This window comes from Amblyraja radiata, chromosome 18 (genome assembly GCF_010909765.2).
Source record: "Amblyraja radiata isolate CabotCenter1 chromosome 18, sAmbRad1.1.pri, whole genome shotgun sequence".
In the NCBI taxonomy this organism is placed as follows: Eukaryota; Metazoa; Chordata; class Chondrichthyes; order Rajiformes; family Rajidae; genus Amblyraja; species Amblyraja radiata.
Window position 1 is genome coordinate 3,781,878 of NC_045973.1, and position 18,464 is coordinate 3,800,341.

The 18,464-nt window shown below is 48.6% G+C and overlaps 1 protein-coding gene across 1 annotated transcript in view; it reads right to left on the bottom strand.

Moving 5' to 3' along the window:
- Positions 1–18,464, bottom strand: part of cfap20dc (CFAP20 domain containing) — a 158,434-nt gene that overhangs the window by 84,442 nt on the left and 55,528 nt on the right. Inside the window, exons 7-9 of the mRNA XM_033037345.1 lie at positions 17,301–17,465; positions 12,316–12,452; positions 4,709–4,895 (exon numbers count right to left, since the gene is read on the bottom strand). Of these exons, the coding sequence (XP_032893236.1) occupies positions 4,709–4,895; positions 12,316–12,452; positions 17,301–17,465 (489 nt within the window). The remainder of the gene's footprint in view (positions 1–4,708; positions 4,896–12,315; positions 12,453–17,300; positions 17,466–18,464) is intronic.

Sequence of the window (18,464 nt, forward strand, 5' to 3'; positions counted from 1 at the left end):
TGTCTGTACGGAGTTTGTACGTTCTCCCCGTGACCTGTGTGGGTTTTCTCCGAGATCTTCACTTTCCTCCCACACTCCAAAGACGTACCGGTATGTAGGTTAATTGGCTTGGTAAATGTAAAAAATGTCCGTAGTGTAGATCAGTGCATGCTCCTTTAACATAGTGACCTCACCACTACTAACCACTCCCTATTATCTTCAGTATAACTGTAGCCTCCCCACGTCTCTCTCGCTCTCTAGCTCCAGTGACAGACCACGGACAGCTAGGGCACGGTGTGTGTTTTATACCGGTGTCTATAATAAAACATGTTGTGAAGACCACGCGTGTTTGGAAGACATTACACGTAGTGGGTATAGGATAGGGTTAATGTACGGGGATCGCTGGTCGGTGCGGACCCGGTGGGCTGAAGGACCTGCCTCCGCGCAGTATCTCTAAACTAAACTGAACTCTTCTGTTTCTCTCTTTCTTCCTGTTACTTATTGAGAAAATAACACAGCAGAGAACCAATTGTTGAGAGTAAAGTGATTCAGTTATTGATAATTTTTTACACATTTCTTAGACTGGATTCGCTGGCAAGTTTACACAATACTTAAAATTCCAGTATTACAGGGTATCTTGTCAAAGTGACATGATACATTTAGAGGGCACAGCATTGAGGTGACATGATACATCTAGAGGGCACAGTGTTGAGGTGATAGGGACAACGTTTCAAAGGAGATGAGACACAAAGTGCTGGAGTAACTCAGTGGGTCAGACAGCATCTTTGGAGAAAAAGGATGGGTGATGTTTTGAATCAGGACCCTTCTTCTTCAGACTCAATTTGCTCAGTGTCGCAGGAGTTCAGTGGCTCTTGGCTAACAAAACCACAGAAGGTTATAGTTGATGAATTCATGTTCAAATCATCTACGATTCATATATCTCACCTTCAAAATTAATGTGCAGTGAATCGCAACAAAATAAATGAAGTGAAATTTTGCAAAACCCCTTTATCGTAAATACAGATGAGAACAAACTACTGGGCGGCATGGTGGCGCAGCGGAAGAGTTACTGCCTCACAGCGCCAGAGACCCGGGTTCCATCCCGACTACGGGCGCTGTCTGCACGGAGTTTGTACGTTCTCCCCGTGACCTGCGTGGGTTTTCTCCGAGATCTTCGGTTTCCTCCCACACTCCACAAACGTACAGGTTTGTAAGTTAATTTGGCTTGGTATAAATGTAAAATTGTCCCTTGTGTGCGTGTGTAGGACAGTGTTAATGAGCGGGTGATCGCTGGTCGGTGCGGGCCCGGTGGGGCCGAAGTGCCTGTTTCCGCGCTGTATCTCTAAACTAAACTAAATTAAACAATGTTTAAGGAAGAACTGCAGATGCTGGAAAAATCGAAGGTGGACAAAAGTGCTGGAGAAACTCAGCGGGTGCAGCAGCATCTATGGAGTGATGGAATGGGTGACATTTAAGATTCTCCAGCATTTTTGTCCACCGTAAATTAAAGAGTGGTGGTTTTATCTGGACTCTGTCTGATTGCAACTGAGAATCATAGTGAAGTTTCATTGAGACTTATCGTGTTTGCTGCTCGACTTATTCATACATGCAGGAGCTTCAGCAGGTGATTGTCTCGTAAGTATTATACCTCTCAAGAATTGCCTGCACGGAGCTCAATTATCAATCGAGCCCTTCTGCACATTAGTAACTCAGCGGGCAGGTAATGGGTCGTGGATTGCTCCATTGTTCGGGAGTTGAGTAAGAAGTTTCCTAATCAATGCTTATTGTGAAAGTGCAGCATCTCTCCGATGTGCTGCCTCGTTAGAGCTTCCTGGACAATTCTCACTGATCTTCCTGCTGCACCGTTCCACACGGAGCATGTGCTCGAGATCATTAAGTTTCTCAAGGCATTCACATAGAAGATGAGGACCAGTGCCTTGGACTAGTTTCTCTGATTAGCCGTGACAGGAGAACATTGATTTCTGCTTTCTCAACAAGTGTGATTACTAGAAGCAAGGAACTGCGGATGCTGGCTTAGCAAAGAATACACAAAGTGCTGGAGTAACTCAGCGGGTCAGGCAGCATCTCTGGAGAACATGGACGGGTGATGATTCGGGTCGAGACCCTTCTTCATGTTGGGGGAGTCCAGAACCAGGGGCCACAGTTTAAGAATAAGGGGTAAGCCATTTAGAACGGAGACGAGGAAACACTTTTTCCCACACAGAGAGTTGTGAGTCTGGGGAATTCTCTGCCTCAGTGGGTGGTGGAGGGCGGTTCTCTATATACTTTCAAGAGAGAGCTAGATAGGGCTCTTATAGATGGCGGAGTCAGGGGATATGGGGAGAAGGCAGGAACGGGGTACTGATTGTGGTTGATCAGCCATGATCACAGTGAATGGCGGTGCTGGCTCGAAAGGGGCGAATGGCCTACTCCTGCACCTATTGTCCATTGTCTATTGTATTTCAGGCCAAAAATATCCCAAACATGTGGATCTAGGCTCAATTGCAGACGGAGTTTGGAGTGAATCTGTCTTCCCTGCACATTTGGCACAACAACATTGAACCTTCATCAAACATGACCTTGTATCATGGATGATTCTTACTGTTGGTCACCATTTTGTTTATGTCTACAACTGTTTTGGACGTTAAATGACTGGAGAATTTCAATGACATTTTTTAAGGTCAACAGAGTGGGGCATTTGAAAGCACGGAAAATATTTTTTAAATGCAGTGTCTTGGAGCCACTAAGCCTGCATAAACAGGACCAAAAACAGCCTGCATAATTAACTTGTGACTTCTGCATTAATGCAGAAAATTATTCCAACCATTTTCAAACCCATTTGAGCCATTTCAAAGGTCGACAAAAATGCTGGAGAAACTCAGCGGGTGAGGCAGCATCTATGGAGCGAAGGAAATAGGTGACCAAGGGTCTCGAAGGAAATAAAATGTCGCCTATTTCCTTCGCTCCATAGATGCTGCCTCACCCGCTGAGTTTCTCCAGCATTTTTGTCTCCCTTCGATTTTCCAGCATCTGCAGTTCCTTCTTAAACAATGAGTCATTTCAAAGTATTCGACCAGAAACGTCACCCATTCCTTCTCTCCACAGATGCTGCCTGTCCTGCAGTGTTACTCCAGCACCTTGTGTCTATCTTCGGTTGAAACCATTACCTGCAGTTCCTTCCTCCACAATGTTGGTCATCTTTAGAGGAGATGTCGGTGGATAGGCAGAGGCATTTAAGGAGGGGACCTGGAGCAGATAAAGAAGTACAGCCACCAGAGCTGGAAGGTTTATAATGAATGATGTGGGATTTGATGAATTAGGGAGCAAGTGTCAAGACTATTCTCAGCAGTAGACATAAGGCAGGTGCTCAGAACAAGTCAACAGCCATGATCATATTGAATGGCGGTGCAGGCTCGAAGGGCCGAATGGCCTATTCCTGCACCTATTTTCTATGTTTCTAACATTATGGAAAACTTATACTTAAATTCTGGAAAAAGATAACAGTCCCCACAGTGAAGATGTGGATCACAGAAATGACCGAGACACTACATTTAGAAACAATAAGGCTTGTTTTGTCTGACAAATCAGACCAATTTTCCAAAATATGGTCTCCTTTCATTGAATTTCTTCAACAACAGAATGGTTGAACACAAATTCAAAACCGACGCTAGGGTCGGGTGAGCGGGCGTGGGGAAGGGTAGTGGGATATCTCTCCGCTTTTTTTCTCCACTTCTTTGTTAGTTCAGGGGTGTTTTCTTCTTCCTTTTCATTCTTCCTTTTTTACTTTTTTCTGATTGACTTATTAGTTTACAAAATGTTAAAACTGAAGCCGTACGAAAATTGTATAAGTGTTATGCCGATTACTTCCTCCTTGTACAATTGCTTTGAATAAAAAAAATATTTAAAAAAAAAACCATTGTGGAAAAGACACTGTAGCCTTCAAAAACAGGAATGGCAAAAAGGGGCAGCACAGTTGTGCAGCCTCACAGCGCAGGAGACCAGGGTTCGGAGCCGACCATCAGGTGCTGAGTCTGTGTGGAGTTTGCAAGTTCTCTGTGACCGAGTGGGTTTCCTCAGGGGGGCTCCGGTTTCCTCCCAAATTCCAAAGACGCGAGGGATTGTAGGTTAATTATCCTCCGGAAATGTTTATTTAGCGTGTTGGGAGTGGATGAAAAAGTGGGATACTAGGGGTAGTCGATGGCCAGTGTGGACAAGGCATGTCGAGGGCCCTTATTCCAGGCTGTATCTCTAAACTAAATGAAGATGAACTAACGGAATCAATGCTAAAAAAAGAAAATCCTGAAAATGAGCAATAATTCTTCGGTCTGAATTAATCAATTTTTTCAATTTAATTCGGTTACAGAAGAGGTAGTTATTGCGAGCAGAAATAGTCACCATAGCGATGATAGCAATGGAGGAAGATGATATCTTGTTAATAAAAAAAATAACTCAGCAACATTAGGAGCCTGTCCCGCTTTCACGACCTAATTCACGACCTCTGCCGAGTTTGCCCTTGACTCATACTCGCAGCATGGTCGTCACGAGGTCGTAGGAAGTCGTGATGCTAGTCGTAGGTACTTGTGGCATCAAGTAGGTCGGGGCGTTTTTTCAACATGATGAAAAATATCCACGAGTAAAAAATGGTCGTGAATTAGGTCGTGATAGTGGGACAGGCCCTTTAAGCCACTTGCTTTGTGTTGGGTTCAATGAGTTTATCTTTGCTTCTTACCTGAAGTTATAGCCTCCGTTGTTTGCTTTGTAAAGCACATATTCTCCTGCCTTGTTTGTTTAGTTGGTTCCGGTTGACTTGAACCTTGCGTTTCTGCCCTGTGGATCAGTTTGTCTGAGAGTTCTTCTTTATTGCAGCACGGCTGGCCGGAAGACTTGGGCGTCTTACTGTCCGACAGGATTGGTAACTGAAAAATTAAAGGCATTTTCATCCATTCCAAGTTTCAGTGTCAAAACGTATACATCCAGCAAATTGCAAGTAACATTTCTGAATATTGCGTAATCCGTTTAGATCGGAGATACAGCGCAGAAACAGGACCTTCGGCCCACCGAGTCCGCGCCGACCAGCGGTCATCGATGAAAATAAATTGTGTCGTAGACAAAAACAAGGAGAGATGTCACACTGTAATCACTCAGCCACAGGGTTCAAATGATCAGCCCAAAGTGAAAATCATCTTGCTATTCATTAGGACTCGTGACAGAGCGATTTCCTTAACCACGCACGATAAACAGAACCGTTGGTGTGGATTTCCGCGAAATGTGGTCTGAGATACTTAAATAGAATAGTACAGCACAGGAACAGGCCCTTTGGCCCACAATGTCCAGACCGTCACACAAACCGACCTCCCTTCTACTGACTCCACACTTCTGTACCTTTTGCCTGATTTGATAGGGGAGAAGAGGGAGTGGCCGGGGTGCGACTGGTCCTTGATTATGCTGCTGGCCTTGCAAGGAAATAGGCAACGATTCGGCCCGAAAGGTCGCCTATTTCCTTCGCTCCATAGATGCTGCCGCACCCGCTGAGTTTCTCCAGCATTTTTGTCTACCTTCGATTTCCCAGCATCTAGCAGTTCCTTCTTAAACCCTTTCCTCTGGGGCTGTTTGTGTGGACGGGCGCCACTGTGCCTCAAAGCAGAGCCTGAGAAACCAAACACGAAGTAGAAACATTCCAAAACGAAATAGCAAAAAAAATGAAATTGCACGCCGGAGTTTTGACAAAGTCAGGAAGATGCTCACTGAAACTTGATGAAACGCAGCCTTGCTGAACTGCTCATGATAAGGTAAATGGCACGAGAAATGCCACACAACTTGAGAACGAACGCTTTCAAGGGTATTCATTATTCATCAGTAAATTTAAAGAGAATGTCCAGTGAACTGAGTTACATTCGGATCTGGCTCACAAAGCCAGCATTCAAAGATGGATTGTAATAATATGAAACATTACAGCTAGATGCGTTGTTAAAAGTGGCGTGTGTTTGCATTACCCAGGGGACGTCTCCTAGTTCACAAATGATAGAGTTTTCAAGAGAGAGTTAGATTTAGCTTTTAGGGCTAATGGAATCAAGGGATATGGGGAAAAAAAGGCAGGAATGGGGAACTGATTTTAGATGATCAGCCATGATCATATTGAATGGCGGTGCTGGCTCGAAGCATCTACTCCTGCACCTATTTTCTATGTTTCTAGGAAGAGACTTGAACTTTATTTCACCTTCCATCACAGTGAGCAATGTGTAGGAGTACTGTGGTGGATGTTCATGTATTTTTGAGTGATCTGTTGCTTTTAATGGTATGACTGACCTGGCCAGTGAAATTCCTCGTATGTTGCAAAACATACTTGGCGAATAAATCTGATTCTGATTCTATAGAGTTGCATCTTCTTCATCTTCTTCTTCTTCTTCTTCTTCTTGCATATGGCATGAACAGCCTAAAGTTGTAGGACAACTTGTTCTATTTGATCTTATTTGATTGTGCACGCCGGGTTGATTGCATCCGTTGAAACAGGGCGGACCATGTGAAGAGTTGCACAGTCAAAAGATGCATTTGTTTCCTTAAGCGTTTCCTCACAACCTTTCCAAAATACAGAGCAAATATTCTCTCCTGTAGCGACGGTACCTTGAGTTATGCAAAAATGGTCAAAGCTTTCATTTTCCAGATCTCTCACCCCCTCCCCCACAACTCATGTGAACAGTCTGAAGAAGGGTCTCGACCTGAAACGTTGCCCGTCCATTCCCTCCACAGATGCTGCCTGATCCACCGAGTTCCTCCAGCACTTTGTTTATTTGGCTCAAGATTCCAACATCTGCAGAGTCGGGGCTGTGGGAGGGGAGGGGAGGGGAGGGTGTGTCCGTGGGTCGAGGTGTGGTGGTGGGGGGGGGGTGGGTGGCTGCTGGAGGCCCTGCATCCAGCCGGGGGATCGCGTGGGTCGGGCTCCGCTGGAGATCCTCACAGAGGCCGGGGACGAGAGAGCGGTTCGGACGTGGCCCGCAGTGGCAGTGGAGGACATCATCAAAAATCAGTACCTCATTCCTGCTTTGTCCCCATATCCGTTGATTCCGTTAGCCCTAAGAGCTAAATCTAACTCTCTCTTGAAAACATCCAGTGAATTGGCCTCCACTGCCTTTGAGGCAGAGAATCCCACAGATTCACAACTCTCTGGGTGAAAAAGTTTTTCCTCATCTCGGTCCTGAATGGCCTCCCCCTTATTCTTAAACTGTGACCCCTGGTTCTGGACTCCCCCAACATGGGGAACATTTTTCCTGCATCTACCCAGCCCAATCCTCCAAGAATTTAATATGTTTCCATAAGATCCCCTCTCATCCATCTAAATTCCAATGAATAAAAGCCCAGACAACCCTTTCACTCATCATATGTCAGTCCCGCCATCACGGGAATTAAGGTGGTGAACCTACGCTGCACTCCCTCAATAGCAAGAATGTCCTTCGGAGATTATTTCTTCGGAGATCTCCCAAGATAATTAAGTATTTTTGAAGCATGCATCTAGCAAAGCGTGACTATAGATGCTTGCACAGCACAGCATTGCGTCACAAACAGAGATTAGATAAATTACAAGATAATTTGTTCTCGTCATGTTGGGTGTCAGGATAAAATGCCAAGTACGCTGGAAGAACAATCCATCTCTTTCCCAAATGGTGTCCGGAGATTGCTCGCACTCAGCAAGGCAACAAGCACTTTAGCACCTCATGTGAAAGCCAGCATATTAGAACGAGCAGCGTTTCTCAATACAACACTGATTTAATGGCGCAGAATATGCTTTGAAATCCATGGAGCACTGTTTCAATTCACAACCTTCAGTCTCAGATGAGGGCACTTTACGCACTGCATCAAACATATTACTTCACAGAAAATAAGGTCTTTAATAACATTGACATGTTTTATGTAAAGATACTCCTGACATTCACAATGCAAGCTGCATGGTGGCACAATGGTAGCACCAGAGACCTGGGTTGGATCCTGACTACGAGTGCTGTCGGTGTGGAGTTTGCACGTTCTCCTTGTGACCGCCTGGGTTTTTCCTCCAAAATCCCAAAGATGTGTAGGTTTGTAGTTTTAATTGGTTTCAGTAAATGGCCCCTAGTGTGCAGGATGTGAAATTGTGATAATATCGTTCAGTTTATTGTCACGTGTACCGAGAAGCTATTTTGTTGCGTACTATCCAGTCAGCAGAAAGACTATCCATGATTACAATCGAGCCGTCCACAGTGTACAGATTCAGGCTAAAGGGAATAACGTTAAGCGCTAGATGATAGTCCAGTAAAGTCTGATTAAAGATAGTCCCGAGGGTCTCCAATGAGGTAGATGGTAGCTCAGGACCGCTCTCTAGTTGTTGATAGGATGGTTCAATTGCTTGGTGACAGCTGGGCTGAAATTGTCCCTGAATCTGGAGGTTGGGGGTTTTTACACCTCTGTACGTCTTGCCTGAGGGGAAGTGGGGGAGAAGAGGGCGTGACAGGGGTGGGACCGGTCTTTGATTATGCTGGTGGCCTTGCCGAGACAGCGTGGTGTGTAGATGGAGTCAGTGGAAGGGAGGCTTGCGTGAAGCTCCGCAGTTTCTTGCGCTCATGGATGGAGCTGTTCCCAAACCCGTGCTGTGATGCATCGCGGTAAAATGCTTTCTACGTCGCATCTGTAGAAGTCGGTGAGAGTTGGTGGGGACATGCCGAACTTCCTTAGCCGTGTGAGGAAGTAGAGGCGCTGGTTGGCGAGCTTTCTTGATCGTTGCTTTGATTTCACGAGTCCGGGACAAGTTGCTGGTGATATCTATTCTGCGGAACTCAAAAGCTTTCAACCAATCTCTACTTTGGCGCCATCGATATATACTGGCTGAGACGTCGCTTGCTGAAGTCGACCACTATCTCCTTCCTCTTGCTGGCATTGCGGGAGAGGTTGCCGTCTAGTGTGTGGGTGATCGTTGGTCAGCGCGCCCACAGCGCCCTTTTCCGCGCAGTATCACAAAACCAAACTCAAGGGCTGCTTTTATTTCTTTGTATAGTTCTTTATCAGAATAAATGTTTCAATGGTCCTCTATTCTCACGTACACCTCCAAACAGTGACATTGTTTTTCTGCATTCAGTTCAGTAAAGATCTTGCATATACACAGGCACAATCATACTTAAGAACAAGAATGTAAGATGGTAGATTACACTGAGGCAGCACACAGGAGTTAAACCCCTGTCCCACGGTACGAGTTCATTCCAAGAGCTCTCCCGAGTTTGCCCCGATTCGAACTCGGAGATTTACGGTAATGGCCACTCGTCGGTACTCGGGGCTCTCGTGGACATTTTTCAACATGTTGAAAAATCTTCACCAGTCTTCCCGAGCTTACCTGCCATCAACGGGTCTTCCCGAGTACATGCCGTTAGCGTTACGAGTCGCTAAGAGACGTCCCCAAGCTCCGACGTACCCACTACGTTCATTCTCCGTGCTTACCACGAGTTTGATTTTTTTTAAACTCGGGAGAGCTCTTGGAATGAACTCGTACCGTGGGACAGGGCTTTGACCATGCTTCCAGCACTAGCTTGTACCCTTCAAGTTCAGAGTTGTTAAAAATGTTAGTCTTATCTTGATCACGAAGGCCTCTTGTCCTATTCCTTGGAGCACAGGAAGATGAGGGGTGATCTTGTAGAAGCATACAAAATCGTGAGAGGAATAGATAGGGTAGACGCACAGCGTCTCTTGCCCAGAGTAGGGGAATGGAGAACAAGAGGACATAGGTTTAAGGTGAGGGGGGAAAGATTTAATAGGAACATGAAGGGTAACCCATTTTGCATAAAGGGTGGTGATGGGTGCACGGAACGGAGGGGGAGGGGGGGAGAGGAGAGGGGGGGGAGAGGAGAGGGGAGAGGAGGAGAGGGGGGGAGAGGAGAGGGAGAGGAGAGGGAGAGATGGAGAGGGGGGGAGAGGACGAGGGGGGAGAGGAGAGGGGGGAGAGGAGAGGGGGGAGAGGAGAGGAGGGGAGGAGAGGGGGGGAGAGGAGGGGGGAGAGGAGGAGAGAGGGGGGGAGAGGGGGAGAGAGGGGGAGGGGGAGGAGGGGGGGGGGGGAGGGGGAGGGGGGGCGGGGGAGGGAGGGGGGGAGGGAGGAGAGGGGAGGGGAGGGAGGAGGGGGAGGGGAGGGGGGAGGAGAGAGGGGGGAGGAGAGGGGGGGGAGGAGAGGGGAGAGGGGGGGAGGAGAGGGGGGAGGGAGAGGAGAGGGGAGAGGGGGGAGAGGAGAGGGGGGGTAGGAGAGGGGGGGGAGGCGAGGGGGGGGAGGAGAGGGGACGAGGGGGGGAGCGGGAGGGGAGAGGGGGGGGAGGAGAGAGGGGAGAGGGGCGAGGGAGGATGAGGGGGAGAGGAGAGGGGGGAGGCAGGAGGAGGACGGAGGAATAGGGGGGGAGGTGGGAGGGGGGGATGAGGAGGGGGGGGAGAGGAGGGTGGGGGGAGGAGGGGGGGTGAGGAGGGGGGGGAGGGGAGAGGGAGAGCGGGGGGAGGAGGAGGGGGTGAGAGAGAGGGGGGAGAGGAGAGGAGAGGGGGGTGAGGGAGGAGGAGAGGGGGGGGGAGGAGAGGGGGAGAGGGGGGGGAGGAGAAGGGGGGAGAGGATGGGAGGGGGAGAGGAGAGAGGGTGGAGAGGAGAGGGGGGGAGGGCGGGGAGGAGGAGGGGGGGAGAGGAGGGGGGGGGGAGAGGAGAGGGGGGGAGAGAGGAGGGGGGGAGGATAGGGGGAGAGGAGGGAGAGGCGGGGCGGAGGAGGAGGAAGAGGGGGGAGAGGAGAGGGGGAGGGGAGTGAGGGGGGGAGGAGGGGGGGAGGGGGGGAGGAGAGGGGGGGAGGGAGAGGGGAGAGGGGGGGGGAGAGGAGAGGGGGGGGAGAGGAGAGGGGGGAGAGGAGGGGGGGGAGAGGAGAGGGGGGGAGAGGAGAGGGGGGAAGGGGGGTGGGGGAGGAGGGGGAGAGGAGAGGGGAGGGGGGGAGAGGAGAGGGGGGAGAGGAGAGGGGGAGAGGAGGAGAGAGGAGGGGGAGAGGAGGGGGGAGAGGAGGGGGGGGAGAGGAGAGGGGGGAGAGGAGAGGGGGAGGGGGGGAGGGGGGAGGAGGGGGGGAGAGGAGAGGGGAGAGGGGGGAGAGGAGTGGGAGAGGGGGGAGAGGAGAGGGAGGGGGGGGGGGGGGGGGAGAGAGAGTGCCTTTTTACTTCAACCCAAACCCAAACAACCATTTGCAGGCAGTGCTTTTTTACCTCTAACCATATTTTCATTTTCAAACCAAATTAAGGGTACTCACAGTGCTGTAGACATTTGTCAGTGTCATTCAAAGCTCTGATTGAGGCACACCACTTGCAGAAACTGATTGAGGCACACCACTTCCTGGTTTTATAGTCCCTCCCCATCCCTCCAGCATGGGCAGCAGAGAGAATGGGGTATGTTGTAAAAACATTAATATCTCTGACAATTTTCATCGACAGGAAAAATCCTCGGCACACATGCGGCGGAGGGGAGCTCTGAGCGAGGTGGCCAAAAATGACGGCCGTAGGTGGCGGCGTACTCTCGGAAACCGCAGCACAGAAAGCCAAAACCGGTCAAGAACAGAGTTTTAGTAATATAGATAATATATATAAAATACAGGCAGATGGGACTAATGTAGACAATAGACAATAGGTGCAGGATTAGGCCATTTGGCCCTCCATTCAATGTGATCATGGCTGATCATCCCCAATCAGTACCCCGTTCCTGCCTTCTCCCCATATCCCCTGACTCCGCTATCTTTAAGAGCTCTATCTAGCTCTCTCTTGAAAGCATCCAGAGAAGCGGCCTCCACTGCTGTCTGAGGCAGAGAATTCCACAGACTCACAACTCTCTGTGTGAAAAAGTGTTTCCTCATCTCCGTTCTAAATGGCTTACCCCTTATTCTTAAACTGCGGCCCCTGGTTCTGGACTCCCCCAACATCGGGAACATGTTTCCTTCCCCTAGCGTGTCCAAACCCTTAATAATCTTATATGTTTCAATAAGATGCCCTCTCATCCTTCTAAACTCCAGAGTATACACGCCCAGCTGCTCCATTCTCTCAGCATATGACAGTCCCTCCATCCCGGGAATTAACCTTGTAAACCTACGCTGCACTCCCTCAATAGCAAGAATGTCCTTCCCCAAATTAGGGGACCAAAACTGCACACAATACTCCCACCCTTACAAGGGTGGACAAGGGTGTCCTGCCTCTAGCATGTCCAAACACTTAATAATCTTATATGCTTCAATAAGATGTTGGTCGGTGTGGGCAAGTTGGGCTGATGGGCCTGTTTCCATGCTGTATGCCTACTATTTGAACTATTAGGAGTTTCTGGTTACTTACATCTTTAGGTGCTGTTGTCCCAACCTTTTTGCTGATGGCAGGTGGTGGCCCAGGTACTTTTGATCCAAAGGCAATGTGTGAAATATCTTGGTTCCTGACACTGCGTGCACTGACTATGCCCCGGCTGGACGGCTGGTCTGCAGTAAAACAGAAACATGCTCCGCTGAACTCACGATAACTCTGCCGCCTCCTGCAGCCCACAAACTTAACCGCTTAGCACCTCCGCAGGTTAATTAAAAGCGGGCGACTATATCAACAAGCCAATCTTAATTCAATTCATGCCACTGTTCTAAATGACAGAACCAAATATAAACAGGTGTCCAAAATGAGGAAGAATAGCAGATCAAATCAGACACTGAGCACAGGCAATGTCTGAAAAATTACTGCTGTCAAATAAACATAAGTGCGGACATGAGCAATGTACCCACCTGGGACACACATAACTGAACTAGAATTAATTGTTCTGATATCATTGAAGTAGAAACATTAAGCTCAAAACAAATTAAACCCCACAGATATCTTGAGCAGTCGGGGCGGCCATGGTGGTGCAGCGGTAGAGTTGCTGCCTCACAGCGCTTGCAGCGCCGGAGACACGGGTTCGATCCCGACTACGGGCGCTGTCTGTACGGAGTTCGTACGTTCTCCCCGTGACCTGCGTGGGTTTTCTCCGAGATCTTTCGTTTCCTCCCACACTCCAAAGACGTACAGGTTTGTAGGTTAATTGGCTTGGTGTAGGTGTCAAATTGTCCCTAGTGTGTGTGGGACATGTGCGGGGATCGCTGGTCGGTGCAGACACGGTGGGCCGAAAAGGCCTGTTTCCCCGCTGTATCAGAAGGTATCTCTGGAATTCTCTGCCACAGAAGGTAGTTGAGTCCAGTTCATTGGCTATATTTAAGAGGGAGTTAGATGTGGCCCTTGTGGCTAAAGGGATCAGGGGGCATGGAGAGAAGGCAGGTTTGGGATACTGAGTTGGGTGATCAGCCATGATCATATTGAATGGCGGTGCAGGCTCGAAGGGCCGAATGGCCTCTACTCCTGCACCTATTTTCTATGTTTCTTTGTTTCTAAACTAAACTTAAAAACTAAAAGTCAGAACTTGTATAGAGGTTTTGAGAGTCAGGCTTTGAATGATGAGGCAATACAGATTGGAATTAAGACATGGCAAATATTTCAGGAGTACAGGTGCCTCACAGAAACAGGATAAAGGTACAAGCAATATATCAAAGATGGACACTGGTGTAATTCAGCGGGTCAGGCAGCATCTCTGGAGGAAAAGGATGGGTGACATTTCAGGTCAGGACCCTTCTTCAGATGTACTTCAGTCTGAAGAATAGTCCCGATCTGAGACATCACCTATCCTCTTCCTCCAGAGATGCCGCATGACCCAACGAGTTACTCCAGCACTTTGTGTCCATCTTTGAGAGAAGCCAGCATCTGCTGTTCTTTGTTTCCGCATTTAAGCATTTTAAGAAGACTGACTACAAAATGACACAGGCAGCTCCAAGCCCATGAACGCGTGGACACACTCCCATGATCACACAGTCCAGTCATCCCACCGTTGACTCCGTCTACACTACATGCTGCTTCAGAAAAGCAGCCAACATAATCAGAGACGTGTCCCTGTCCCACCCTGGTCATTCCTCCTCCTCCCCGCTCCCGTCCGGCAGAAGGTACAGAAGCTTGAAAGCGCGCACCACCAGATTCAGGAACAGCTTCTTCCCCTCTGTTATCAGGCTTCTGAACGGCCCTTCCATAAGCTAGGATACTGTCCGATTCACCTCTACCCCATTGCGGACATTGGACTTTGTCTGTGGAACTGATGCGCTACAATGCTGAGAACTATATCCTGCACTCTGTATCTTCCCCTTTGCTCTACCTGTTGGACTTGCGTTTGAACTGATTATATCTATGTATGGTATATCTGGTCTGTTTGGATAGCCATGCGTAACAAAGCCTTTCACTTTACCTCGGCACACGTGACAATCATAAACCCTAAAGGGTTTTCAAAATCCAGCGACGGATATTCCTCAAATGCTGCGACACTTGAGGAATATGTTAATACATCATCACACCGCATCACACCGCGACTATATCGGTGACCTGATACATCAATCAATGATGCCGACAGTCGCCGAAAGAATGGCCAAGTGGGACAGGCCCTTAAACCAAACCAACTCCAGCCACAGAGCGGGCACTACAATGTAATCTTCACCAATGCTCAAACTACATCTTTTTTCTTTCACTCCGTTGATTCTCTGGGTTGAGAGCCTTTCATAAGGTCATAAGTAATAGGAGCAGAATTAGGCCACTCGGCCCATCGAGTCTACGCCATTCAACCATGGCTGATCTATCTCTCCCTCCTAACCCCATTCTCCTGCCTTCTCCCCGAAACCCCTGACACCCGCACTAATCAGTAATCTATCTCTGCCTTAAAAATATCCATTGACTTGGCCCCCACAGCCGTCTGCGGCAATGAGTTCCACAGATTCACCGCCCTCTGATGAATGAAACTTTATATTTGATAATGAATGATAAGCGAGCCCCCCTCCATGTTGATTAGGAAAGACGTTTGTGTCATGCGTTTCCTTTCCACATGCTCAAAAACAGGCTGTGATTGTTGCCAGACAGTGATGGATGCTTTTCCATTTTTAAATAATTGCCTGACTGCAGCAGCACACACGATTGCAAATTAATTTGTTCAAGAAGGAACTGCAGATGCTGGAAGATCGAAGGGATACAAAACTGCTGGAGAAACTCAGCGGGTGCAGCAGCATCTATGGAGCTGAGTTTCTCCCATATTTCCTTCGCTCCATAGATGCTGCTGCACCCGCTGAGTTTCTCCAGCAATTTTGTGTACCTTCGATCTTCCAGCATCTGCAGTTCCTTCTTGAACACTTTGTCTACTCCACTGCGATATCTCCTCAAGGTATGCCTACTTTGAAGAAGTTCTCCTCCTCTCTCCGGAGACAGTTTCACAACCTCCTCTCTAACTGCACACCCTCTGTGATCCCCCGTGCCCTCCAACTGTACGACCATACCCTTACCCAGACTCGATACCACAGCCACATTTCCTTCCTCGGGGCCTGCCTGCGCCTCCATCTCACACCCCATGGCTTCCAGCTCCAGTTCTCCTCCATTGCCAGAGTGAGCAACAGCGGAAATTGGAGGAACAGCACCTCATATTCCGTCTGGGGACCTTACGTCCGGATGGCATTAACATTGAATTCTCCCAATTTTGCTAGCCCTTGCTGTCTCCTCCCCTTCCTTAACCCTCTAGCTGTCTCCTCCCACCCTCCCATCCGCCCGCCCTCGGGCTCCTCCCCCTCCTCTCCTTTTCCTTCTTTCTCCCACCCCCCATCAGTCTGAAGAAGAGTTTCGGCCCGAAACGTCGCCTATTTCCTTCGCTCCATAGATGCTGCTGCACCCGCTGAGTTTCTCCAGCAATTTTGTGTACCTGCAAATTAATTTGACTGGTTACAGATCTGCCATGTTGTTCTGGCAATGATTAAATATGGGCTCCGCTCTGAAGTGGATTTCCATCCGAGGATCGTTTTCTCCGACTAAAGGGCCTGTTGCAGGTCGCCGAAAATGTTCAACATGTTGAAAATCCAGCGGCGACCAGAAAGAGACGCTACGACTCTCTGGGCGACTGAGGAGACGACTCACGACCCTACAGGCGACACCTCTCGGCCCGAAACGTTGCCTATTTCCTTCGCTCCACAGATGCTGCTGCACCCGCTGAGTTTCTCCAGCACTTTTGTCCACCTCCAATTGAATTTCAAGCATGTCTCAAATACCGACTAGCAGATTAGGATCTGCATATTGCGTTATTTCTAACACACATGTTGTGAAATTTAAGTTGCACAGATTGTACAGGATATTATGGCAAATGTTCGCCTCAAAATTAAACAAGTGAAATCTCCTGAATTTTCCGTATATTTTGTAAAATGATGAACACCTACACGACTAAGAATAAGAACACCAACTAAACAATTTTAATCTGTCAGAGATTGGTTAATTTATTGAAAGATACAGCATAGAAACAGGCCATTCAGCCCACCGACCGTCGATCACCCGTCGGCACGAATTCTACATGAAGCCACTTTCTCATCCACTCACTGCACATGAGGGGTAATTTACAGAAGCCAATTAACCTACAAACCTGTGCGTCTTTGGGATGTGGGAGGAAACCGGAGCGCCCGGAGGAAACCCATGCGGGAAAACAGGGAGAACGTGCAAACTCCAAATGGACAGCACCCGAGGGCAGGATCGAACATGGGCCTCTGGCGCAGTGAGGCAGCAGCACTACCAGCCACCCTTCTGGATCTGGAGTAATTAATAATTTTGGAACCCTCATGCTGCTCAGATTGATTCAGACCATCCACCACAAATAATGAATGAACTCAGCGGGTGAGGCAGCATCTATGGAGCGAAGGAATAGGTGACGTTTCGGGTCGAGACCCTTCTTCAGACTGATGTGGGACGGGGGACGCGGGATGAAGAAAGGAAGAGGCGGAGACAGTGGGCTGTGGGAGAGCTGGGAAGGGGAGGGGAAGGAGGGAGAAAGCAGGGACTACCTTGAACATTGACTTCCCCGATTTCAGGTAGTCCCTGCTTTCTCCCTCCTTCCCCTCCCCTTCCCAGCTCTCCCACAGCCCACTGTCTCCGCCTCTTCCTTTCTTCTTCTCGCCGCCCCCCCCCCCCCCCCCCCCCCCCCCCCACCACCACATCAGTCTGAAGAAGGGTCTCAACCCGAAACGTCGCCTATTTCCTTCGCTCCATAGATGCTGCCTCACCCGCTGAGTTTCTCCAGCATTTTTGTCTACCTTCGATTTTCCCAGCATCGGCTGTTCCTTCTGAAACAAATAATGAATGGATCGAAAACTATACGAATCATAAATGCTACAAGCCAAATTACATCAATTCAAATTGACTTAAGATGATAAGCGATAGCAAAGCTTTTGAACTGAATTCTGCAATCATACCCAAGTCTGCTGAAGCGAGCTGTTGGCTCCCGATGCGAAGTTCTCCTCGTTTGAGCTTCACCACGTTCAGAAGCTGTGTGACCTGATCAATGTCAATGGCCAGCTGGCAGCATTTGGGGATCATGTCTGTGGGTCCATCGGAGATACAATGCAGGGAGTACATGTCTGGGGAAGGGAAAGATGTCCTTAATGTACAGGGCCCCAGGTTGCAATAACATCCCAAGCAGTGAATCGACATGTACCCAGCTTCATGCAATTGTTGAAATAGTCAATGAAGCATTAACAAACTAACCTCTCCAGCAGTGCAAGCACACTCGCCATCCCTGGAGAACACAGATAGTTGACATTTCCAGTCGGGACCCTTCTTCAGTTTGACCTAGAACGTCACCTATCCATGTTCTCCACAGATGCTGCCTGACCCGCTGAGTTACTCCAGCACTCTGTGTCGTTTTCTTTTGTAATCCAGCACCTGCAGTTCCTTTCTTCCAGATACAGTTACTTTTAGGTTACGATGTACGGAAATGGTCGGAGAAATGGCAGGAGAAGTTTAACCCGAGTGAGTATGAGGTGTTGCTCTTTGGGAGGTCAAATGCAAGGGAAAAATATACAATTAACGGCATGATACTTAACAGTATTGATGTACAGAAGGATTCGGGGTCTACATCCATAACTCCCTGGAAGTGGCAACATGAGTAGATGGAATGGTTAAGAAGACTTGAGGACTTGCTTTTATACATTGGGCCATTATACGAGTCGTGAAGTAATGTGGCCGCCTTTACAGGACTTGGGTTAGGCCGCATTTGGAGTACTGTGTGCAGTTCTGATCGCCCCATTATAGGATGGATGTGGAGGCTTTGGAGAGAGGTGCAGAGGAGTTTTATCTGAATGATGCCAGGTTTAGGGGGTATTAGCTACAGGGAGATACTGTACACACTTGTAGACAAAAGTGCTGGAGAAACTCAGCGGGTGCAGCAGCATCTATGGAGCGAAGGAAATAGGCAACGTTTCGGGCCGAAACCCTTCTTCAGACTCAGGGGTTATGGGGAGAAGGCAGGAGATTGGGGTTAGGAGGGAGAGATAGATCAGCCACGATTGAATGGCGGAGTAGACTTGATGGGCCGAGTGGCCTAATTCTGCTCCTATCACTTATGATCCTACGATTAT